General features: G+C 30.0%; 5 protein-coding genes across 5 annotated transcripts; 2 read left to right on the top strand and 3 right to left on the bottom strand.

Annotated features, from left to right (window-relative positions):
• The first annotated feature begins 1,162 nt into the window (after nucleotides 1–1,162).
• LOC111032362 (chromatin assembly factor 1 subunit B) lies at nucleotides 1,163–3,132 on the top strand. The gene is made up of 6 exons (XM_022312654.1): nucleotides 1,163–1,515; nucleotides 1,592–1,721; nucleotides 1,777–1,998; nucleotides 2,057–2,153; nucleotides 2,228–2,722; nucleotides 2,811–3,132. The coding sequence occupies exons 1-6, from the start codon at nucleotides 1,390–1,392 to the stop codon at nucleotides 3,115–3,117; spliced, it is 1,377 nt and encodes a 458-aa protein (XP_022168346.1). The 5' UTR covers nucleotides 1,163–1,389; the 3' UTR covers nucleotides 3,118–3,132.
• On the bottom strand, nucleotides 3,108–5,875 carry LOC111032360 (serum response factor-binding protein 1-like). Its single transcript, XM_022312653.1, has 3 exons — nucleotides 5,694–5,875; nucleotides 4,570–4,731; nucleotides 3,108–4,495 (listed from the first exon to the last, which is right to left on the bottom strand). The coding sequence occupies exons 1-3, from the start codon at nucleotides 5,727–5,729 to the stop codon at nucleotides 3,200–3,202; spliced, it is 1,494 nt and encodes a 497-aa protein (XP_022168345.1). The 5' UTR covers nucleotides 5,730–5,875; the 3' UTR covers nucleotides 3,108–3,199.
• Nucleotides 5,876–8,655: 2,780 nt separating this feature from the next.
• On the bottom strand, nucleotides 8,656–14,030 carry LOC111032378 (beta-galactosidase-like). The gene is made up of 11 exons (XM_022312677.1): nucleotides 13,588–14,030; nucleotides 12,508–12,662; nucleotides 11,655–11,805; nucleotides 11,497–11,560; nucleotides 10,718–10,812; nucleotides 10,443–10,632; nucleotides 9,953–10,302; nucleotides 9,618–9,893; nucleotides 9,421–9,558; nucleotides 9,012–9,227; nucleotides 8,656–8,936 (listed from the first exon to the last, which is right to left on the bottom strand). Exons 1-11 carry the CDS (start codon nucleotides 13,654–13,656, stop codon nucleotides 8,733–8,735), a joined length of 1,908 nt encoding a protein of 635 aa, XP_022168369.1. The 5' UTR covers nucleotides 13,657–14,030; the 3' UTR covers nucleotides 8,656–8,732.
• Nucleotides 14,031–17,998: 3,968 nt separating this feature from the next.
• Nucleotides 17,999–18,343, top strand: LOC111032323. Its single transcript, XM_022312599.1, has one exon. It carries the CDS (start codon nucleotides 17,999–18,001, stop codon nucleotides 18,341–18,343), a length of 345 nt encoding a protein of 114 aa, XP_022168291.1.
• Nucleotides 18,344–20,477: 2,134 nt separating this feature from the next.
• LOC111032373 (tRNA-dihydrouridine(20) synthase [NAD(P)+]-like) lies at nucleotides 20,478–24,599 on the bottom strand. Its single transcript, XM_022312669.1, has 7 exons — nucleotides 24,533–24,599; nucleotides 24,112–24,296; nucleotides 23,916–24,054; nucleotides 23,521–23,853; nucleotides 21,307–21,594; nucleotides 20,714–21,040; nucleotides 20,478–20,645 (listed from the first exon to the last, which is right to left on the bottom strand). The coding sequence occupies exons 2-7, from the start codon at nucleotides 24,287–24,289 to the stop codon at nucleotides 20,540–20,542; spliced, it is 1,371 nt and encodes a 456-aa protein (XP_022168361.1). The 5' UTR covers nucleotides 24,290–24,296; nucleotides 24,533–24,599; the 3' UTR covers nucleotides 20,478–20,539.
• Between the last annotated feature and the right edge of the window lie 392 nt (nucleotides 24,600–24,991).

Below are 24,991 nucleotides of genomic sequence, written 5' to 3'. Positions count from 1 at the left end.
AAATAGGTGGGTGCGTTTTTATTTATTTAAAGACTTAAAGTTCTAGTTCAAGGAATATACAATATACATATTTTCCAAATATATTAAGACTAGAAGTAGGTAATGAAGGTATGAGGTAATGAAAATAGATCGGAAAAAAATGTACCTGGGACCCAGCCAAAAAAAAAATCAAAGTTTAAGTATTAGTATATTTATTTTTAATTTGGATAAATATAATAATATAATTATTATTAATTTGTCATTTTATATTTTCCTAACTAGATACGTCATTAACCCAAATTATAATGCTCCCAATACAAATATCCATCATAATTATAATTTATAAATTTATTGATTTTTCCATATTATCTGAGGTTTTATTAAAAACTATTTTTGGGAGTATATTAATCCTTAGTTTTTGTTTATTTATTGAATATAAGGTAATAATAATTTATAAATGTTTAATAATACCTACATTCTACATAGTATATGACAATTGCATGCATTACCTATAGATAATAAGGAAATCAAAAATTCGAAGGTCTTGTACTCTTAGACTTAAAAAAAAAATACATTGTTACCTATTAAGTATTTGAATATTCAATTTTCCATTTGCGTCAAGTAGAACTAAATAAATTCATATAGTTTTTAAAAACAATGCCAAATCATCCATCGGTTAGGCACCTAATAATTAAATAATAATCTACGGCAAATTACAATGAGATGGACAACGATTCAAATATTTATTCTCATAATCCGTTCGATTCTGGTTATTAAACTGTCTTCACAAATGTCATTAATCTCAATACATCCAGCAGATTGAACTTTTGGATCGGAGACGAGGACTCGTGCTGAGATGCACCAAAAAAGCATAACTGCTTCCTCAACACTTTGACTAGGGGTACGGGAGAATGCATTTTAAAAAATATGTCAATAAACTCGTGGACTAGTTTGTAAGGTGAAATTTGGCGTGTGACAAAACAACTGAAATAGAAAACCAAACTACATCGGTATTCGAAACGAATTAAAAAAACTCCCCCAACTTCCCGCTCAAAATATTCAAAATGACTTGTTGAATTTATCGCGAAACAGCTGAGTTGGAGTAATTATCACTGAATTGATTAAATTTCTTGTTGTGTTGATAAAATATTGCCGCCAAAATACCAAGGTCATTGCAATCATTTGTGGATTGCTATTCCTCATTATTTAGTCTAGTTCTCTGCACCATCGCCTTCACGTTACCACAGTAAATCGGTACTGAATTGTGAATACAACTATAGTTCTGTAGACATAGATCTAATTATTTCGTCTACACGTCTCAACGTTTGTAACTAGAGGATAATCTAGTTATATGATTTATTTCGTTTTCACATCAAATTTATTAAATAGTTCTAGTCTACATCGACGATCATGAAATTGGTGATCCCTGAGATTTCTTGGCACAATCGTGACCCAGTGCTTAGCGTTCATTTTCAACCCATTGCCATAGACGGATTCTATCGACTAGCTACTGGTGGATCGGATTCTCATGTTTTTGTAATTAATTATATTTTTTGGAACTGCCGGTTTGTTTGTACTGATAACTATTTGTGTGTGTACAACAATATTTTAGATATGGCGAATCAAAGCAGATGGTTCTAATGTGACCGTTGAATTTGCAGCCGATCTGACAAAACATCAAAAAGCAGTAAATACTGTACGTTTTTCACCCAATGGACAATGGTTAGCCACTGGCGATGATGGTAAATTAATTGTTAAATGTTTTTTTATTTAGAAAATTTAACTTTTTTCTTTCAGAGTCTGTTATTGTCTTGTGGAAATTCAAACCTGAAAATGGTCCTGATCAAAGACCTGATATATTAGAAGACGACGAATCAAAAAATCTTGAAAAGTGGGCTTGTCATTGTGTGTTAAGAGGCCATCTAGAAGACGTTTACGATATATCTTGGTCTCCAGATTCTAAACAACTTATATCTGGTGGTGTTGATAATAAAGCAATTATTTGGGATGTTAACAATGGTAATTACATTTAGTTTTTATAAATTAGTTGAACTTTAATCAAAATTAATATTAATAGGACGCTATAAAGCAATACTTGATGATCATAAAGGTTTTGTACAAGGAGTTGCTTGGGACCCCTTGAATGTGTATGCTGCTACACTAAGTAGTGACAGGTAAATAGGAGATACATATTATTAAAATATTCTATTTCTATATTAATTTGTTCTTAATTACAATTTATTTGTAGAACTCTAAGAGTGTTTAATACAAAAAATTGTAAATTATTCAATAAATGTGATAAGTGTGTTCCTTTGGGGAAAAAAAGCGATGGTGAAGAAATAAAAATTAGACTATTCCACGATGATACACTGAAATCTTTTTTCCGACGCATTTCATTTTCACCTGATGGTCAAATTCTTGTAACTTCATCTGGTATCATGGAGATAATCGATGAGGAAAATAAAAATAAAAACACCACTAACGTTAGCTATGTATTTGCCAGAAAATCATTTACCAAGCCTGTACTATACGTACCATCTCTTGACCAATATTCAGTTGCTGTTCAGTTTTCACCAGTTTTTTATGAACTTAAAGAAGAGACAAAATCAATATTTGATTTACCATACCGAATGATATATGCTATAGCAACCAATTCAAGTATTTTATTGATGGATACCCAACATGCAGCTCCATTTGCTTACATTGGTGATATACATTATACTCGTTTGACGGACCTCTCTTGGTAAGAACATAATTTTAAAAGTATTTGAAACGTATATTTCATAAATTTATAATTTATATTATACATTATACAATTTTATGTTTATCAGGTCTTCTGACGGACAGTTACTTATAGTGTCTTCGTCAGATGGATTTTGTTCAATAATAAGCTTTACAAAAGAAGAATTGGGTGTAGTATACAAGGATAACACAAAAGTCGAGCCAATGGAAATAGTAGAGTCGATCGTCCAAGAAGATAGTGATGATAAAGAACTTCCGATTTTAATTGCCCCATTGCAAATGGAACAAAAAGAAGAAGAAAAACAAATTGTTGAGTGTTCTGAAGCTCCTACAAAGAAAAGAGTACAATTGGTCACACTTTCTAGTCCTAAAAACAATAAATATTTAAACAAATAACTGTGTGGTTACTTATTTTGTATTTTTTTTAATTTATTTTTTATTATTTATGTGAAATTAAACATTTTTTTTTTTACAAACATTAATCTTCATCGTCGTCAAATGTTATTTTCTTTCCTTCAAATTTGGCCAATGATTTTTGTTTACGTTTTGCTTCCCATGACGGATGTAATGTTGTATCAACACATTCCTCAACTTGTTGCTGCCTTCTTTCTCTTCGGTTGCCCATGTTATTTTGTTTACCAACAATTACCTTTTTGCCTTTACTGAAAAATTCTTTAACTGGTTTTTGATATTCTACTTTTGTATGTTCCTCAAGAACTCGTTCAGTTACTGGTGGTGGTTTGTATACCGACATGTAATCCTTATTGTCAACAGTCATGAAAAATGAATCAACTGTTTCACAAACAGGCTTAATTTCATTTGCAGTAATTCTTTTTTTTTTACTGTCAACTTTACTTGAAATACTTTGTTTGGCTTTTCTTTTTGATACATTTTTATCAATATTGTCAAGGATTTCATTAGTGGACGAATGTGAGCTTTTCTTTGGTAGTTGAGTGTTTAAAACATCTGTTTTTACTTGTGAGTTAAGTAAGCTTTTGTCTAATGTACTTGAGTATTCCTCTTTGTTTTTGACAAACATTTCTTTATTGTTGGAGATTTTCGAGTCTCTAGACACATTGTTTTGATGTTCATCATTACTTGAATTGTTTTCATGGGGCATTATTTTCTGCAAAAATAAACTGTCACTTTTTGAAGTATTTTTTGACTCAGACTGATCTTCAGGCTCAGACTGGGCACCATCAGACATTGACTGATCTTCAGACTCAGACTGAGCACCTCCAAAGACTGATTGATCCTCATGCTCAGACTGGGCATCTCCGGACACTGACTGATCTTCAGGCTCAGACTGGGCACCATCAGACACTGACTGATCTTCAGGCTCAGACTGAGCACCTTCAGACACTGAATGATCTTCAGGCTCAGACTGAACACCATCAGACACTGAATGATCTTCAGGCTCAGATTGAACACCGTCAGATTCGGACTGAGCATATTCAAATTCTCTCATGTTTTTAATTTTGTTATTATTCTTAGTGAGAATTTTAGTTTTAATCTCTGTCTTCACTGATTTGTTTTTAATGGGTTTCTTTTTTGCTCTATATTTAGCACCTAACTCATTTAATAAATCTGTTATGCATAGTTTCCAATCAGGATATTTGCTTCTAAATTTTTGAACTTCATCTGTAATAAACTTATGTCCTGCTAACCTTGCTAATGCCCTAGTTTCCAATGTTATGTCTATACTATTTAATATTGTAGCAGAAGGCACTTCATTTTGCAAGGCATATTTTGTAACATCGTCATCATTTAATTTCTATGAACAAAATTACTAATTTATTATCTATTTAAAAATGTGGGGTAAAATTACTATAACAAAACATTTTATACCTTTATCACCATCAGTTCACTAATAAAGCGTTCAGCTTTTTTTTTATTTTTGACAAGTTGTTCTTCGTTTCCTTTTTTTTCTTTCAACTTTTTTGCTTCCCGTGTTAATTTGTGTATAGTATGCACTTTTGATTTCCGCACAATATGACGCATGGTGACAATCTAAAAAAGTATTAACAATTAAAGTGAGTCAGATGTATTTCACATTGAATGTAGCAAAACCGGTAAAGTTTATCATTTTTTCCAACTAGTTAAAGTCAAGCAGTGGAGTGATGAAAAGGGAATTATTATGCCTCGGTGTCGTGATAAAAGAATCGGGTTGGTCAATGGTCGGTGTGTGAGTGGGTGAGTAATTATATTATGGTAAGTAATAGTATAACACAAAAATCACATTTAGTTTTAATAATTATATATTTTATACTATGTCTATATTTAGGGGGTTAAGGGTTAAGGGTGAATAATGGATATTTACTAGAATTTATGGTGTACATTATGGTTTAAAAATGTACACCATGACACTGAAATCAAGTTACCTTAACATAAAAACTTACCATGTTATAATATAAGTTAATTCTTAAAATTTCTTACTTTGTTAGAAGTTAAATTTTTTATATACTTTAAAATAGCTAAATGTTTTTGAAGCGTAAATTATTTTATGCATTGAAAATTCAACTCATTAAGTTAGAGAGTTATAAACATCAAGACCAACTAGCTAAGTTACAAATTTCCTTTAAAAGTAACTAAAATTGTGTAATAGGATGTATAACAATAGTGGCGGACTGAATTTAAATTTAACCTAACCACCACCCCTCCATTTTTACTTGTCACAAAGTTATGATATAAATGAAATGTGGCTGAAAGAGCTAAGAGGTGGAGCCTAAGCATGTAATTCTACTCTACAGTCATGGGTGGCATTACACCCTTTGAAAAATTGAAGCAGTTGTGTCAAAATTGAGCTCTTCAGCCCGCCACTGGATAATAATATAAAATTGGGTTCCATTGCACTAAACATATTAAAAATATATCAAATTACAAAATTATTTGATTTTTATATTTAAATGAAATAAAAATCTAAATAAATAATTTTAAATTTTAGATATTATAATAAATATGGAAAAAATCACCTGATTATTGAGAGATAGTTTTGATAAAAGCTCCATAGTAAATGTATTTCATACAGCAAAATTATGTTTCAATAAATTATAAATATTAAAATAAGTAAACTTGAAGGATTATTTATATAATACTTATAAATTTATAATATATTAAATTTTAAACTCGTGTGGTTGTTTTTATCCTTTATCACAAATTTAGAAATACATTATCTATTTTAAAATGCTATCAGTTATCACAGAATTCTGTGATACCATCACGGTTATCTAAGTAGATAACCGTGGTACCCATAAAGAGGTTACACAACTGCTACATACTACCACAGATTATATAATCTGTGATACTACTACAACTGCTACGATATTTTATTATTACTATTATTATTAATAATTATACAACAACAACAGCTATCTTGATCTTGAATGTTAATTATTATAATATTATTTTTCATTCTTTTAGATTGTATGGTAAACAGCGATTTTAAATAATATTTTTGTTTTAAATATCTAGCTGTGAACCACTGCTACAATATTATCACAGAATATTAAAATAAAAAGAGTACCTAATAAAACCACAGAATCACCATTTAAAAACGTAGTTTACTAGTGTAGTCTTACCACTGCATTCTAATAGTTATACCTAATATACTTAATTATATATAATCTAAAATTATTATTCTGAACAAGCGACAAACTATGTAAATACATCTACTTGACAACTAATTATAAAAAAGTCTGTTTTTGCTTTGTTTGACACTTTATAGTATTTTGGAATCAATGTGTTGATTTTTCGTACACAATGTTTAATTTTAACATTTTTCATAGACTTGTAGTCTTATCGATTTTTCATTGTCTTCAGATACTCTACTATTTGATTGTGTACTCAATATCGGATTCATGTATCGTACCTATACTCTGTTTACCGAGATAATGTGGTTACATAGGTACAGACGGAGACGAAGTCGGAAGTGTTGATTTAGGTGCTTGTGGCGAGGAACGAACAGTTTTGGATTGTACTCAACCACTTTCTCTCGGCGAACGTAGTACACTTGTGATGAGTTATAAAATGTTATCATGGACAAAATATTGATCCGGATTCCGGGCAGTAATGTAGCTATTTTGCCTACACAATACGCCGGGCCACATATTATGACTTGTTAGCACCAATTATGTCAAACAATTTATATGATATTACTATAAAAGTATAAAAATAATATCTGCATTAACCGTCATTGCCATGGAATCAGTGAAACCGAGATGGGCAATACACCTGTAGCGGATAGCAATAAACAACTTAAACAATTGCGAACAAAATTGATTTACAGACGTATATGTGGTTTTGATTTTAATATTGTCAATAGCAGGTAAAGTAAACCACTCTAAAATAACTAGTTCATCTGCAGAACCTTCCACAAATTGTCGAAATCGGAAGGTACAGGATTTTTTGGTATGTAAAACGTAATCATTCCATTCACTTTGCCACTAATATATAACACATATTGCTCAATTTTAAAATAATTATGTATAATAATAGCTGTGTTACTTAAAATTATAAAAAAATACAGAAAATGGCATACACTTTAATAACTATTTTGTAATCATCTTGTAAGACTGTGCCCATTAGCAATAATTGAAATAAGCAAAAAAAATATTAAGCTACGTAGACACGTATTTTATTCCCTAGCGGCTAGCACGATATACATAAAACAGTACTGTAGCCAGGATATTTTTTCGGGGGTGATCCTTTTTTTTGGTGGGGGTTTCAACATTGTATTGTTAGGGCCAGGGTACTACAAGGTATAGTAAGTCTGATATTCCGGGGGGGGGGGGGGATTCAGGGGGGGGGGGGGGGGCTTTAACCCTGACATATTATTTCCCAAGTTCTTTTCATAATTCTGCAGATCCTGATATTACTATATTTCAAATTACACGTATGTCAGATAATATAATATATTATTATACGTATCATTTTGGGGTGAACAAACTAAGATGGTATTATCTTAGTTCATTATGTTTTTCAATATTGTAATTTTACATTAACAAAAAATTGTGGCCCCCCCCCACCCAGATCTTTGCTCTAGATCCGTGCCTGGCAACAGCACTGACATAAAATACGTGAGCACAAAATAACCAGAACTTCGTCGTGTAATTTTATATTACGTATTACGACACGACACAACCCACTCATAGTATAATGATAATAACAATTATTATTTATCGTCCTTATACCTTATACCTACCCCGAAAATTTTACACCTATTATTATAATCGTATGTATACATATCTATCAAAACCGAAGGTTTTCTGCTCCAACCCTACAATAACCTGCTCAATGTGTGGCGTTTAAGTCTACGAAGAGTGTCAATCGCATGTATTGAACTACGAGTAAATTTAATGTATTCCTCCTATATGGTCTTTTAAATAAATCTAGGTCCACCAAAAGCACTGTTTGCTACACTCGTGTGCTTTGTGTACGCCTGTGAAGTAGTCAGTAGGTATACGTTACAATATTAAGTAATCATTTTTATTTATGTAACTTATAAATCCTTAAATAAAATATTTAAAAGAAATAATACATAATAAATACATTGTAACTATGTAAGTTACCCGTAGTAAATAATTTTTTTTAAATTTATTAGAGATTAAATAATTAATTGTTTTTTTCTAATATTTCTTAAAGGTTTAAATCCAAATTAAACATCACTTGTGCTTCAAAAAAATTACTTTACAGACCGTAAAAATGCTCTATTAAAAATAAAAAATAAGAAAAAAAAACAATAAAATACTTATTTTAAAGCTTTTAACACAAAGACTACACAGCAACAGCCTTTCACTTGCATTGCTATATATGTCTAGATTGCACTGTTATACACAATATATTTTGATTTATGTACTCTGGCAGTCTGGATTATTGCTTGTTTTTTAGAATGGAACACTGAGGTATATATTTAAAATAACAACAATTATTAAACAATAAAATAAACTGAATCAAATTTTTAATATTTTAATATCTTTTTGTTTTAATGAATTATATATAACAAACATTTTAATCTACGTCGTTATGGGACCATCAAGAATAGGTTTATCAACAAATTTCACGGACAAATCTTGAGATGTACCTTCAAGTTCTAATATCACAAGTGTATTAACATAAGGCGATGGTTTTAAAAAAGGAGCTGGCACATAAAGTGTAACTTGAGGTCCACCGAGCGGCCAATACCGCCCAAGATTCACATTGTTTAAAAACGCTACACCCTGTAAATATTGTTTATTAAATTGCAAATATATGGATAAAAATTGACTTAATATAATTAACTTGAAAAAACACACCTTAGTCCAACCTGAAGTGTCTAAATAAGTATCTAAACATTTTGTATAGTTTGCTGGCAATGTAAACTGCGTTTTATAAAATGCCGGTAATAGGACACTATTGACATTTTCATCCGATTTGATTGAAGATATCCATGATGTATCATTCAAAGGATGTGCAGTCATTTTCCACGGGCTTAATATTTTATTTCCAAGAAATACTTGATCAAAAATTCCCTAGAAAAAGTATTTATTATTGTTTTCAATACAATATTTTAATTAAGTAATTATACTCAGTTTGTAGTTTAAAAAAATACAATGCAATCTGATTTAGTGATGGTAAATATTATAATTTTTGTTTCTAAAAAGATAATGTTACCATCACTCATTATCACCACAAATAAATTAATTTATCATCAGCTATTATTACCTTTCTATCTTCAATAAAGTCTCCATAATTAATCCTTCCCTGATTTTCAATTAAAATACTTAGGTTTTGTACTGAACGGTTTATGTTCAAACTTATTGTAGTATTACCTTTTAACCGATTCATAGTACCTACTTGTACCTGAAAAAATATATTTAACACTTGTGTTTCCAAAATTATACAAAGCAATGTAACTCTACTTGATCCAGGTAAATGATTGCTCTATCTCTAACAGTGTTCACAGTAAGATTTACTGGATTTTCCACATTCTTCTGATCATCTGTTAACGTTGTTTCATACATTACAAAACCAGTGTTAATATCCAATTCCTCAAATGGCAAAGGAACATTACTGATCACTGGTTTAATACGTTGAGCAACTTTTTCAAATATGCTAACCAAAGGTCTTAAATAGAATTTACCATAGGCACCTTTAGGCGTGGGATTTGGTGATATCTCATTTGTCACAGCATATTTCTTTAAAATAATTAATTAATACACTGGTTATTGGATGGTTAACTGTAATAGAAACTCACAGCTTCTTCAAGTGTCTGTTTGATTTTGAAATACTTTTCAGTAGGGTCTCCAGCTTCATCTAATGGTGCATTATAATCATATGAGGTCAATTGCGGTAAGTATCCAATACTTTCTTTAGTGTCATTTGTATTCGCTCCAGATGTGAATCCAAAATTTGTACCCCCGTGAAACATATAAAAACTAAACGAAGCATTCATTGCCAACATTACTTTCATTTGTTTTACAACATCAAGGGCATTTACTATAGATTCTGATTCTTGCCAATGAGTTAACCAGCCAGGATAGAACTCTGAGTTGACTAGTGGACCTCCTTTTTGAACTTTTTTCATGAAGTCAAAACATTGGGAAGCTAAAACAAACATACAGAAATGAACTATAATGCAAATCTGAAATACATTTAATTTTGATCCTATATCTCTCAATGTTTTGATGACATTTTTTAATTTTTCACATACCAAATAATCTACTTGGCCTTTTGTCAATACTAACCGTTCGATGAAATTCCAAAATCGACAGTTGCGTATACTTCTGGAATAACACCACAGTCAAAGTATGACTGACCACATCCATCAATTGTAAAAAGCACAGCCTTATTACTTACGTAGCTCCTAAATAAATCACGTATCCATAATTTATACTCAGAATCGCAGGCATAATAACTTCCATACTCATTTTCTACCTAATAAAATATGCTATAAATCAAATTTGAACCAAACATCTCAAAATTGAACATGTAATACCTACATGAAGTATTTTTTTCTCACCTGGACCAAAATTATATTTCCTCCATTTCCATACAAGTGAGGTTGAATTATTGGCATAAGCACACTAAACCATTTTGAAACATATTTTTTATAACCTGAAATTTAAGTACTCGCTTATTAAGTATAACAAAATATAATAAAAATAATATGTAATTTAATTAATTAGATGTCTGTTAATGGGAATAAGTCAATATCGCTTACAAAATATAAATGATTGTTGTATTATTTCAGATAATATATTAGTTACAAAGTATGAAAAATGCATTACAGTCAATACAGAAATGAGATCAGTTTTTGTTTCCTGAAAAGTAATGATTTTTTACTTTTTTCCTTTGGCTCTCACATCATGCAATTATAATATTCCTTATTATTTATTTGTATTGGTTTCAGTTGACAAATAGATAATAATAGTATAATACATGTTTCGTCTATTTTTTGAGTATATTCATATGTTTTTATGAATTTTATATAATTTAACATACTTTTTTTCCAATCATTAAAGTTATTTTAAAACAATACATTTGTCTTATTTATTTTGAAAAGTGTAAAAATTATCTTATTATTGTACCTAAAAAGTTATTATTATTACTTAGTACCATCATAAAAATCTACCAAAATAATTAGGGAGGTACCTACTTAATTTATATGAACATTGAACAAGAATACAAGAATTGACTGAGGAAATAGGTTGAACTCATCAAACAGAATATGTTACAGAGATTAGTATTAGGTACCAGATTGTTAAAATATTTCCTAAATCAATTTCAATAAAATTTTACTTGAGTTGTTAGTCCTCAAACTCTTTTTAGGTGTCACGTTTAATAACCAATATGGGAATCCACCCTGGAAATAAGAAAATCCATTTGTCTATATAAATCTTATCAAATACCTAAAATGTTATATGAAAAAAAATACATTTTAAATTATAGTTACTTACAAAATCTCGTTCAGCACATATATATGGTCCTGGTCTTAAAATTAGAAACATGTTTTCATTTTTGATTAATTTGATAAAATACTCTAAATCAGCAATCCCTTCAAAATCATATACTCCAGGAAATGGTTCATGTAAACTCCATTCAACATAACTGTATAATACCATCATTAAACAAATTAAAAATCTTATTTTTGCATTTACAATACGAACACAATATTTGTTTTACTTTTATACGAATAAAATTTTATATGTTATGTAAGTGAACTTCATTTATTTTAACATTATGATCATAAATCTAAATCTTGTACATGTCCAGTAAAAAATGTGAAGATAACAAACAGGAAATATAATTTTAGGAACAGATAGAAAAAAATGTATTAATAAAAATAGGTAGGTACCTACCCATACCTTTAATAAACTTATAGATTCTGAGTTAATTTTATTAGTTTGTTAGTTTTTTATTAGACCTAGTCGACTATTATTTTAGTGCCAAGTGTGCTAATACATTATAAGGACACAATTTATTTATTTTCCCAGTTTCATTAAATTTTTTATAAATGTAGGTATTAAACAATTTTTTTTTAAAACAATAGAGAAATGTATGATATATTTAAAATAATAAATCTTAGTGATTTTTTGGTAGTTTAGTAAACAATTATCTTAGATAAGGAAAATAGGGCAGTAGTACCTATAGTGAATAAACCAAAAATAAATATCCAGTAAACTATATCATTATACTTTATTATACTAGGGTGATGGGTACCCAGATTCTATGACATCGTTGAGTTGCAATGAAATATTTATTAAACACATTACATGTAATAAATACCTAGTATAGATATTAGTTACTCACTTTGTTATGGTATTCAATCCAGCAGCTTTCATTTTTTGAATTCTATCTTTCCAATAAGGCCGAGGAATTCGGAAATAGTGCAATGAACCAGAAACATATCGGAATACTTTGCCGTCTTTGAGAAATTCATTATTTTCATAGTCAATGGTAAAAGTCTAAACAAAATACAAAATAAATCACAGTCAATGGGTCTATTGAGAATGGGCTATATTTTATAAAAAATAAAAATGTATAATTAGGTACTTGATTAACTCAATTAAACATTTATGCCATATGGGCATATTAATAATAATAATAATAATAAAAAATATTTGTAGCATGAACTGTTACCTATTTGTAAAAAAAAAAAATAACCAAATATTTATAACTATTTATTTGTTGATCATTTTTTTGATGACTTTCCCAAAAGTTTTTTGAATCTAGGACATTTGATACACACTAGTATTAAATATCTATTACTTACCAGTCTATAGACTAGGTTCTAGGCATAAGTACCAAATAGAAGTCTTATAAAATATTCTTTTTAAAAGTATTCAAGTACATATACAGGTGCTTACTTATTTTGAAAAGCATTTACAATAGATATATTATTTGAATACTCAGTAAAAAAGTATTTGTGTAAGAATATAAATACTTTAAAAAAGTATTTATAGATACTTTCAAATAGGCACCATTAAATACTTTAAATTTTTTACCGTTTAAATCAACAAAACCAATTAGGTATCATGTTTAAAGTAAATTTTAAAGAGCATTTTATACCATATTATTTTATGTAACTATCAAAATATGCACATCTGGTTTTATTGTCAAAGCAATTGAATTTCCACATGAGTGTAACTCATAATAAAAAAAATTAATAAATAAGTATTTGAAAATTAGTACCTATTTAATTTAAAATACAGATACTTTGAGAAAGTATTTAGAACAATTTGTTCAAGAACTTTTTAAAATACATATTTGAATACTTAAAAAGTATTTGAATAGTGAGTACTTTCACTCAAGTACGTTGCAAGACTCCCAAATAGGTACCTATATGAAAATATATTTGGTACCTGGTCTATGGTATTACTTAAAACTTACTGGTTTTTGAGTATCCAAAAAAACCGGATTGATTAGTGAGCACAAAAAACTCAAAACTATCCACTTCATGTTTGAATGTTTCACAGCCGAATGAACAAGTTAGTTTTATTAACTATTTGACATTTGATGAGAAAGTTTTCGAGTAAATTATAAAATTAGAATAACTCAAAGTTACTTATTATTTTTTGATGCTCTTAAGGATTTTGCTTTTCTCTGAACATGAATGAAGGTACCTATTCAATAGGCAATATTATAATATTAAATATGGATGTTGGACTGCTTTATCTCTTGTCGAAGTACCGGACTAAAAATATAGGTATTAAATGCCAAATGGTTGTTATCTACTTTTTTAAGTCATTACCTATATTTGATAATTGATGTACAAAACGTTATTTATTAGCTACACATTTTAAACTATAATAATATAATATTATATAGCCATATAGGTGCCTATATTTTAATGATATTATTACTGAGCACTGACAGTAAAATAAATAATAGGTACTGATAAAAATCATTTGTAATCTGTATTCTGTAGGCCATTTTTTATTTCATACGACTCATACGAGTACATGGTAGTCTAAAGTATACTACATTAACACTTCGGATTTCGGACTTTCGGAGTAGGGCGAGTAGCTAATAGGCATATATATATATAATATGTACAATACATTGTTGTATACACAGTACACTGTATATTGTATAACAAACGTAAATAAATTAAACGTTTAACAGTTACAACTTACAACAAGTAGGTACAAGCAGATCTAATTTAATTTAATATAAACTATTTCAAAGTATTTATGTGCATAGTGAGTAGGTGGGTATATAACAGATGGTATATATAAATGTATATAAGATGGCTGTTATAAAGAAAAAAAATGAAGACCGCTAGATCAGCTAGGTATGATATCTATCCAATTTTATTTGTGAGTTATTTTTAATTGTACACAATTATCTTGGTTACCTTAATACTTTTCCGCTGATCTACAACCCGAATACCCGATACTTAATATGGCCATATGGGGAGGGGGGTGTATGGGTGATTCGCTGTATTAAAACCACAGATATATATTATGTTATATATATATATGTAAATCTGTGATTAAAACGAACAAAAATGATTTCTCAGGAAGTCAGGAAAAGTTCTCATGCAGTTGGGATTTGTAGAATTGTCAGATTTTGATAGCTATTTTTTTATCTGAAAGGATATGATTATACCTACAAGTAACATTGATTTTCGATTTTTAAATTAATTTTAAACAATGATATAAAATAATTTGTAAAAAAAAATTGATCAAATTTGGTTGGTGCTCGATTCCACATAACAATAAGATTATTATTCCCGTAAAGCCTATTTTTTGGGGACAAAATTTTACTGGCACCAGGTCACCTACGTTCATTTTAAATTTAAATTATATAGATATAACGTACCTACTATAATGACCATAATACATTAATACGTTTCACCTTCTGTCTATACCACCGCCTAATAATTTGTAGGTACTTTCGTATAAAATGTATTTTATTAAATTCTTTATACCGCGATTTTGGTTTCAGAGTTCATTGTATATCGCGAGCAGTCACGACTCATAAGGTCATAGACACAAAGTCACAAACTGACAATATATTATTGTTTTGTTTAACATATACCTTGTATAGTTATAATTTGCACCAAATACTAGGTATTTAATAATTATGACAATACGGAACAACTTGTATCAGAAATCGTAACATATGTGTATTGTGTATGCCCCTCGAGAAGGAACGAACGCTCTCTAGGTCGTTTAGGATTGTAAAATTTATCGTAACATTTCAGCCTTCGGGGGGCTATGTCGTCCACAATTATTATCAATGTCTATCCCGTATCGTCATACATAGTATTTGTTTGAACAATCGTAGGTATCTACGCAGTAGCGTAAATTGGCTATAATTTCTGGTGGTGCAGAGAAATATTCTAATTTCTAACAAATACCTACTGGCTACTCCAACTTCCAACAAGAAAAAGGGGGTATTTTGATACAACAATAGTTTAGAACCAATTTTTTTGATAGTTTTTTTGGTTTGACTTTCGTAATAAAAAAGAGCGACAACTTTTTCAAACACTTTCAAAACACTTAAAACACTCATTTTGAAAAAAAAATTGAAAAACGAGCTTGGACTGTTAACTAGATTTGTTCCAACAATTTACCCACAGCGTACTTTTAAATTTATTACAGTACAGTAGATCGGTGTGTAAGTGTGTTGCGATCCAGATGTGGAGTTCGGTTGACAAGGGTCGAATCAAATGAATTTACTCGTAGATAAATTAATTATTGTTATATTTTTATTGACGTTGTAGGTTAGTGTTTTAACACTTTTTTAAACACTCAGAGTAATGTTACAATTTAAGACAAATATCTCTAGCATGAATACTGTCCATTATATTTCATCAAAATCCAAATTATTTATTAATTATAACTATTTTAAATTGTAATTAATTTTACTACAGAAATACAAAAATACAGAATAGAATAAATTAAGTTATAACTACAACATCTATGACTTATGAGTTCAGTACAGCGGCTGAACAGGCGAATTATTTAATTGTATTACAATTTACAATTTACTCCAAGAATCCAATGTCAACTTATTCCAATGGTAATAATGTCCTCATTTTAGGTAAGGTTTTTTCATAAAACAATTTTCCAAAATTTCCCTTTTTATTCTATTTTTTCATTTTTCTTCCCTTTTTCCCATCACGCGATTTTTGAGATCAAATTTCCCCCCAAGCGGGAAATTTCCCTCCATATCACATCACTGACTGTCAACTAGTCGTCACGCAGAAATAGTGTGTCTGGTCTCCCTGATGTGGGGCCTTAATATACTAGACAAACAGTCAGTTAACATGGTCTTTTACAAGGTCCCACTTAAGTATTTACAACGGATCTTTTATCAACTTTTCCTTGTGACACTTACTAATAGTAATTAATATATTGTGCCACGTATGTCGTGTGTAATATTGTCTTAATAATATCTTCGCGTGTGGTCATTCTTACCTTGGCTATTTCAACAGGTGAGTAAATTCCTAAGTGAAATAACCGCTCACTGTTCAGAATCTAAAACGGATTATTCTGTCATTAGCTCCTCATATCTCAATATACAATGTGTCCCGGGGCGAAGTGACCGGCCGCCGTCATATGAAAGTATACCTAAAATGACGAAGAAATAACCTTTAAAGTGGGGGTCTAACTCTTTTTTTTTGAGTTATGGGCAATTTAAGTTTTTTTATACCAAACCAAAACTACTACGGATTTGTTTTATCAAAAGTTGGAATTTTTAAAATTAAATCTCGTATTACTCAAAATAATTCAATATTTAGTATGGGTTATTTTGGTTGTGTATTATTCTACAGAATAATACCTAGAATACCTTATAAATTTGGTTTTCATATCTTTCATAATCGCAGAGTTATACGTTGTTAATGGTCACTAATCACTATCTTAGTTTTCTTAGAATCGAATATCGCTCGTTAATTAATCGTTAATCGTTTAATTTTATTTATTTCGGTAAATTTTAGTTAAATTGTCATTTTGTTTTCTTCGGTTCACTTAAGTTGTCGTGTCATCTGTACCTAGACCTGTTATTCAGTTAATAATTGTGTAAGTAAATTTGTAAAAAAGTTTCAAAATGCCAAGATTATTTGATTTGCTATTTGGTCACATTGCTGATATGCATTTAGCATTATGTGTATGGATTTTGTAATGGCACTGCTCGAGCCGCTGTGCAAGAGTATAGGCTCCGATATCCGGAAAGACCTGTTTTAGGATATCGATCGTTCATCGTTCATAGACACCTGGCAGAGTTTGGATTAGTACGAAATCGCAATGAACAAGGCGTTATGTTGGATGTAGAATTAGAAGAAGAAGTGTTGGGTATAATTACTAGGGATCCGACTACAAGTATCCGTCGCATATCTGCAAGGCTGGGTGTATCAAAGACCTCTGGTATGGAGAATTTTGAAAAAAGAAGGCCTTCATCCATATCATTTTCGTCGATCTCACATTTTAATATTTGGGGATAGTGCAGCAAGATTAGTTTTTTGTACGTGGCTCCTTCGTGAACACAGAAGAACTGTGGATTTTTTGAAACATATTTTATGGACGGATGAAGCCACGTTTACCAGAACAGGTATAACTAATCACCGTAACGCACATATCTGGGCCGTTGAAAATCCCCATGTTCTATGGCCAACTACATTCCAACATCAATTTTCAATTAATGTTTGGGCTGGAATGATAGACGATTTAGTTGTTGGACCATATATTTTACCTAATCGGCTAAATCAAGATTCTTTTTTGGAATTTTTACGAGAGATATTGCCAGTACTCTTAGAAGATGTACCACTTGCAACTCGCCAAGACGCCAAGTAATGTGGTTTCAACTTGATGGCGCTGCTGCACATTTTGCTCGTTCAGTACGTCAATTTTTGAATACGCATTATCCAAAATGGATTGGGCGTGGAGGTAGAATAGCTTGGCCACCACGATCTCCCGATCTAACGCCTTTAGATTTTTATTTGTGGGGATACATGAAACAGAAAGTTTATGCTGTTCTCATCGAGAACCGTGAGCAATTATTGGACCGCATTGATATAGCAGCAGAAGAAATACGACAAAATCATGCTGAAATACAAAGGACTACACAGAGTGTTTCATTTAGAGCTCAAGCTTGTTTGCAATCAGGTGGGGAACACTTTGAAAATCGTATTAATTAATCAAATAAAGTATAAACATAACATTTATTTCCTTGTTATTTAATTATTATTATTATTAAACTACTTAATTTTCATTTAATTAAAAAAAAAATTGACTTATTACATTATTTATTTCACCTCTAGTGAGTTTATGCCTAAGTTAGACTTGATGTTTAGTAAAATTATAAATTGCCAATAATTAAAATCACAAAAGACCTGTAATGTTTAGCTCCGTATAACTCTGCGATTATGAAAGATATGAAAACCAAACTTATAAGGTTTTCTAGGTATTATTCTGTAGAATAATACACACCCAAAATAACCCATACTAAATATTGAATTATTTTGAGTAATACGAGATTTAATTTTAAAAATTCCAACTTTTGATAAAAAAATATACTTTTTTCAATTTAATAATAATAGTTTACATAAGTTTGGTTTAATTGCGTATGATGGTTGAAAGGACAATTAAATAGCTTTAAAATAAAAAAAAAATTATGTTAAAATGTTGAAAAGTTTCAGAGTAACATAAAAAAATCCGTGGTAGTTTTGGTTTGGTTTAAAGAAACTTAAATTGCCCATAACTCAAAAAAAAAAAGTTAGACCCCCACTTTAAAGGTTATTTCTTCGTCATTTTAGGTATACTTTCATAAGGCGGCGGCCGGTCACTTCGCCCTGGGACACATTGTATATTGAGATTTGAGGAGCTAATGACAGAATAATCCGTTTTAGATGCTGAACAGTGGGCGGTTATTTCACTTAGGAATTTACTCACCGATTTTCACATTTTACTAATTACTATCGGAGTTGGTTCGTAGGTACCCTTCACGATTTAAGATTACAGGTTACTAAAAGCAACATTATTTAATGTTTTTTATGCCTAATGTTTACCACGATACGGAATGCTAGAAGCGCAACTAGCGCTGTAGCTGAAATTTATGTATAAAATATACATATATTTCTATCATGAAAATCGATTATATGTATATTCCTATACATTTAAATACCTATTTACATTCTGAGCGGAGCGATGAGTGTATTTATATATTACAATGATGTGTGTTTATTTTTTTTTTACTTTTGTCTGAGAACAAAGTAGTCGAAATAATGCTTCGATTTTCAACTTCAGTATCTTCTCCGGCGAGAAAGAAAATCTAGTTGGTGCATTCGGGAGGTCAAAATTAAAAAATCCCACAAGTTTTCAAAAGTGCAGGGAAAAACAAACAAAAAATTAAGAAAAACTTAAATTTCAATGCAAAATTGGTTTTCGACAAAATCGATTTTTATTTTTGTGAGAACTCTAAAACAAATGGTCGTAGATACATGAAACTTTCACAGAATGTATATAATATTAACATTTTATATACACACCATTAACTCCCCCCCCCCCTAGGGACGGCCCTGCGCGACGACCAGTCGTATCTTGGAAAACAACCGGCGGCATTAAGTTTTCAAAATATTTTAACTCGTGTTGAGTTATTTGTAGATATATGCAATTTTCGATTATTATTAGTTTAAAAAAAATTAATATCGATAAAATACGTTTGTTCAGTCAAAAAACTTGAAAATGTAATAACAAGGTTCCTCAGAAGTTGAGGGTAACTCCACCATAATTCATTATGGATTTCTGAATTTAAAATTTTGACAAAATATGTAAAATCACGAAATTTAACAAAATATTTTAACTTAGAAATTCATAAGAATTTTTCTTTTTAAATCTAAGATTTGAAAATTTAATACAAGATCTCTCATACTTCCACTTTAATCAAAGAAAAAAAAAATGTCTATCGAAAGTCAAAATTAAATTTTTATGAGCTTTTTAAGTTCAGTGAGAGACTCGCCGATTTCCCAACTGCACACCGCTATAGAAACCGGTTTTCCTATTACAGGTGGTTGTGTGGGGGTATGCAGAGGAACAGATTTTTGTCGGTGTGACGTGTAGTTCTCTCGCTGAAGTGGTGAACAGAGTATCATGTTTATTATTTGTAATTTGTATAAGCGATAAAAATCTACTTAAGTTTTCATGACTAGAATACCTATATCTATTCTATTTACTATGTATCCAAATTTAAGGAAAATAATCATAGTTTTAATATTTAAAGCAATGGAGAAGAATAAATATTATAAGTTGATAAATGAAAATCAAATACATACATAATATGGTAAATTAATTTTATTCAGTTGAAAAGATAATTTCAAGTCAATAAAAACATCTTATTAACCAAGAATTCCATTCTTTTTCAGGTAGTTAATGTCATAAACTTTCAAGTAATGTAAACAGACAATTGCAGAACCTTGCTCTGCCCACCTTTTATTTTTTTCCCTGAAAAATACAAATATATCAGAAAATAAATCTTATACAATTTCCTTTATTCACATATTCGTAATTACCAAAAGGATGATGAATATTTTTGATTATCAAATGTTACTGTACTCTTGAAAAGTTTTTCAAATTGTTCTGTATGATATTTTGGTAATGGCTTGTTGTGTTTTTTTGCCCAATTTAATAGTTTTGTTTTTGGCAAGTCTTCAGGTTTTGGGTATAATGATCGTATATACATACACTTTAAACTATTACCATAATTTGATTCTTCTTCTTCGACAGAATTCAACTTAATTCGTTTTTGGTCATTAGACACAACATCTCTCTCTTCAAAACGAAGATAGTTCATTTTCTTTTGTTTTAGACGACAGTAATCACCCAATTCCCAAAGGTCACTTAAAAATCAAAATTATAAATTCACAAATATAAATTTATCAGGATTGGTTCACATTAGTACAGCATTGAACAAGCAGCTAAGTCAAAATTAATCAAAATTTAAAGACTAAATATTTTGGTAACTATGTAAAACAATACACATATATAATGATTTATATCTAAAGAACGATTGAATAAGTAAACATGTTTGCAATAATTTTAGACAAATCTGACAACAGTCTATAAAGTATAAGCTGTATTAATGGGAACCTGCCTTTAAACATACCAAATTTGTTGTAAGGATGTGGACTCCAGAAAATGTCTCCCCTGCTCTGTTTCTTGAATATTTTGAAGCATATTTTGAATACAGTATTTTGTATTTGGAGCAACATTATCATAGTCAACAGCATGGCGTAGGTAATCTCTTATTATAGTAAATAATTCTAATTTTCCATCCCGTTTAAATATAGAACAATTTTTTTCAGCTGTACGTGCTATCATAACACTTGAACAACCAGTTACGTTTTTAAACTTTATTATATCCTCAAACACTTTAATTTCTTTTGACCCACCACTACAACAAAATATAAAAACAGATCAAAAAACATTTTTTTTAAAACTATAAATGCATAATATAAAGTGCCACAAGCTTTCATCTTAATGGAATAATTACCACTCCCCTCACTTATTTTATATACTCATCTACCCACCACCTTTAAAATAATAACTAGGGAACGGATTTATATGTGTTTATACGGTAAAAATATGTACAGATATATGTGCTAAAAAAACTCAATATATGTAATACATTAATGTAATATACTTATTAAAATTATGCCCATATGACCTAATCTATAATATCTTAAAAATTAAAAGTTAAATTGATATAAATGTATTAATATTTAAAAATAAATTAATGATCTTGATTACATGAATAAAACATATTTTGCAAACTTAGATGATCGGATTTTTGGCATGATTCGAGCAATAATTATAATAAATTACTGTTCTATTAACTATGTATATTAAACAAACACACACTAAAACATGAAACATGCAGTACGACTCGCTGCACACATATCGGCTCTATGGAAATCAAAATTTTTTTAGTTGATACTTCAATAATATATCTTGAATTTTCATCCAATAAGATGTTATATAGAAATAAGTTGAAAAATATAATAGTATATTACACTTTGTTCAGAATAAGAAAGCACTAGGTGGCGGACAAAATCTGGTTCTAGTTTACGCATCCGCTTCACTCCACAGACCATTGCCGTTGACACCGCGTGTTTTGCTGTATGTTTCTTATTTTGAACAAAATATAGTCTGAAAGATTTCCTCAAGAGAGAGCCTAAAAGGGTCTAATTATACGAGAAAAAAAGAAATTATTGTGAAATATGTAAAAACATGTATTTATCACAAAATATTATGTAAATTGGAGTATATATAGCTCATTTAATTTAAAATCAATTTATCACTTGCCTCAATTAATTTATCAAGTCATACTGAAAATATGCACTTACATATAAATCCGTAAACCTAATATTAATTTTTTATCCGACTAAGTAACATGTTACTTGTGGTACTAACAATTCAAATTGAGGTGACCGAGTGGTCTGACGCGTCCGCTGCGACGCAGCCGGTCGCGGTTCGATCCTCGGCTACCGGTCGGCATTTTTCTCCGGACAAGTCGCGGTGACCGGAGAACAAGTGCTGCCATCCCCCACCCCCGGGGCATGGCAGAAACCTACGGGTGCCCCATTCGAAATTCTGCCAAAAACAAACACACACGTGTTCCCCCCTATCGTCCCAAAATATACAATACAAACCTACAATACAAATCCTATTACAGCTAATGGCCTCAGTTGCCGAAGCTTAAGATCAATAAAAAAAAAAAAAAAATTCAAATTAGAGCAAGGACTTGTGCATATGTATTATTTTTACTGGTTAATCCTGTGCATGTTAAATAAGTAAAAATTGTTATGATTCATAACATTAATAATGCATATATTTGCATATTTGAACATTTTGAGGCTTATAGGGCATATTTTAGATTTTAAGGTCATACTTCAGTGTTGTACGGTTTTAGTACTTAGTTTATACATAGGTAGTTTGTAGAAAACTGCCCAATATTTTCACGAATTAGAGTAAAAAATGTTTTTATTTAATTATAATGTTGTCATATGGCTGATTGAGACCAAATCTTTATGATCAGTAAGTAATTTGGATTGCAGCACATTATAGACTATACAGTACAACTTCAAGTTAAACTTAATCTTATACCTAAATTTAATAAGTGAAATAAGTGGCCACCAACTGTTTTTCATACTATAATTGTAGGCCACTAAACCGTTTTTCATACTATAATTGAAGTAGATTTTTATTTCTAGTCGATACTTGAGAATTTTAAAAGTATGAAAGTCCTTGCCCTGCTTATGATACAACCTGTACATAATATTGTATATAAATTACTAATATATTATATATCATTATTAACTTTGCAATAACTGGAATATCTAATGCTTCAGATATAGCTTTAATGAAATGGTTTCTATTCGAATGCATTGGTCTCTCTTTAATGGTACGACCATGCACACTGATTGCAGCCACTCCAGTGGCAGCTAATTTCTTACATAAAGCAACTGTATCATCAATATCTTGTAACACGCGAATCTTGCATGTCACTGGTATTTTAACTGCTGAAACCACTGCAGAAAGAATTGCACAAGCCTTGTCAGGTTGAAATAAAAGAGCAGCTCCCATTCCTCCTTTTAGTGAAAAGTCTTTTGGGCAACCCATGTTAATGTCAATCCCTGCTACATCTTGTTCTCTAATGGAAATTATAAAAAAGTAAAGAAATTTACAATTTACAGTAATCAAAATTGTACTTACACTATTTGTGCAGCCTTAGCTGCTCGTTCAGGATCACTTGTACCAATTTGAAGAACAACATAGTGTTTTTCCCGCGCACAAGTGCGAAATACTACTGTAGCATCGCTTTTGTCAATAAAATCAACACTTTGTAATGTCTCTAAAATAATTATATTGGTTGTCTATCATGTGATTAACAATTTTATTTTTAAATTACCATTTACTTTTCTATAACATCTAATTAGCCTATGATCAATCAGCTCTTCTGTGTATACAATATCCGCTCCATAATCCAACGCCAATAAACGCATTGGTAGTGTGTTTATCCTGACCATGGGGGCTAGTATAATTTTGTTGTCGTAACATAATCGTTTAATGTTTTCCATACAGACCATTGATCAACTATACTCCGTACAAAAAAGCAATATTTTCTAATGAAAAAATATTTATTTCTCTAGCTAAAGCTAAAGAATTTAAAATAATTATAAGATCAACTTTGGTTGAATAATTTTTATTCTATCAAGAGAATAAAAAAAAAGAGAAAACTGATTATTGTGTAAAAGACGATCTACAATATAGAAATCTTAGTATTATTTAAATAAATTTTGAATTTATAATTTGTACTATAAGTAACTTACTAATAATTATAAAAAAAGTAGTTTACTTCCCAGTAATTACTAATTAATTGTATTAAACTACCTATTACAATTATTTAATAGTTACACTGTTTTGTGATTGTGTTATCATGATGCTTATAAGTTATAATCATATCGGTATGTCTATAGTTCTATTGGAAAAAAACCCCGGGAAAAAAAATCCCCGGAAAATAAAGCCTTGTCATGGGAAAAAATTATCTTTAATTGGTCTATATATATAATATGTCTGTATGATAATATTAAATACTTAATAAATATGATGTAAAAGTATACAAATATAATTATATTAAGCTTATTTATAGCACAGCAACACATTATGTTAAAATAAATGGCATAAATAATTGGAGTATAATTATTAAATGTTTGTTGGTAAAGGGCTTTTTTTCCTCGATTCCTCAGATCATATACATACATGACTTGAGAGTTCTATCCACGAATTAA

This window comes from Myzus persicae, unplaced genomic scaffold, assembly GCF_001856785.1.
Source record: "Myzus persicae strain clone G006 unplaced genomic scaffold, MPER_G0061.0, whole genome shotgun sequence".
NCBI lineage: Eukaryota > Metazoa > Arthropoda > Insecta > Hemiptera > Aphididae > Myzus > Myzus persicae.
Note: the sequence above shows the minus strand (reverse complement) of the source record. Positions and strands in the feature narration are given on the sequence as shown.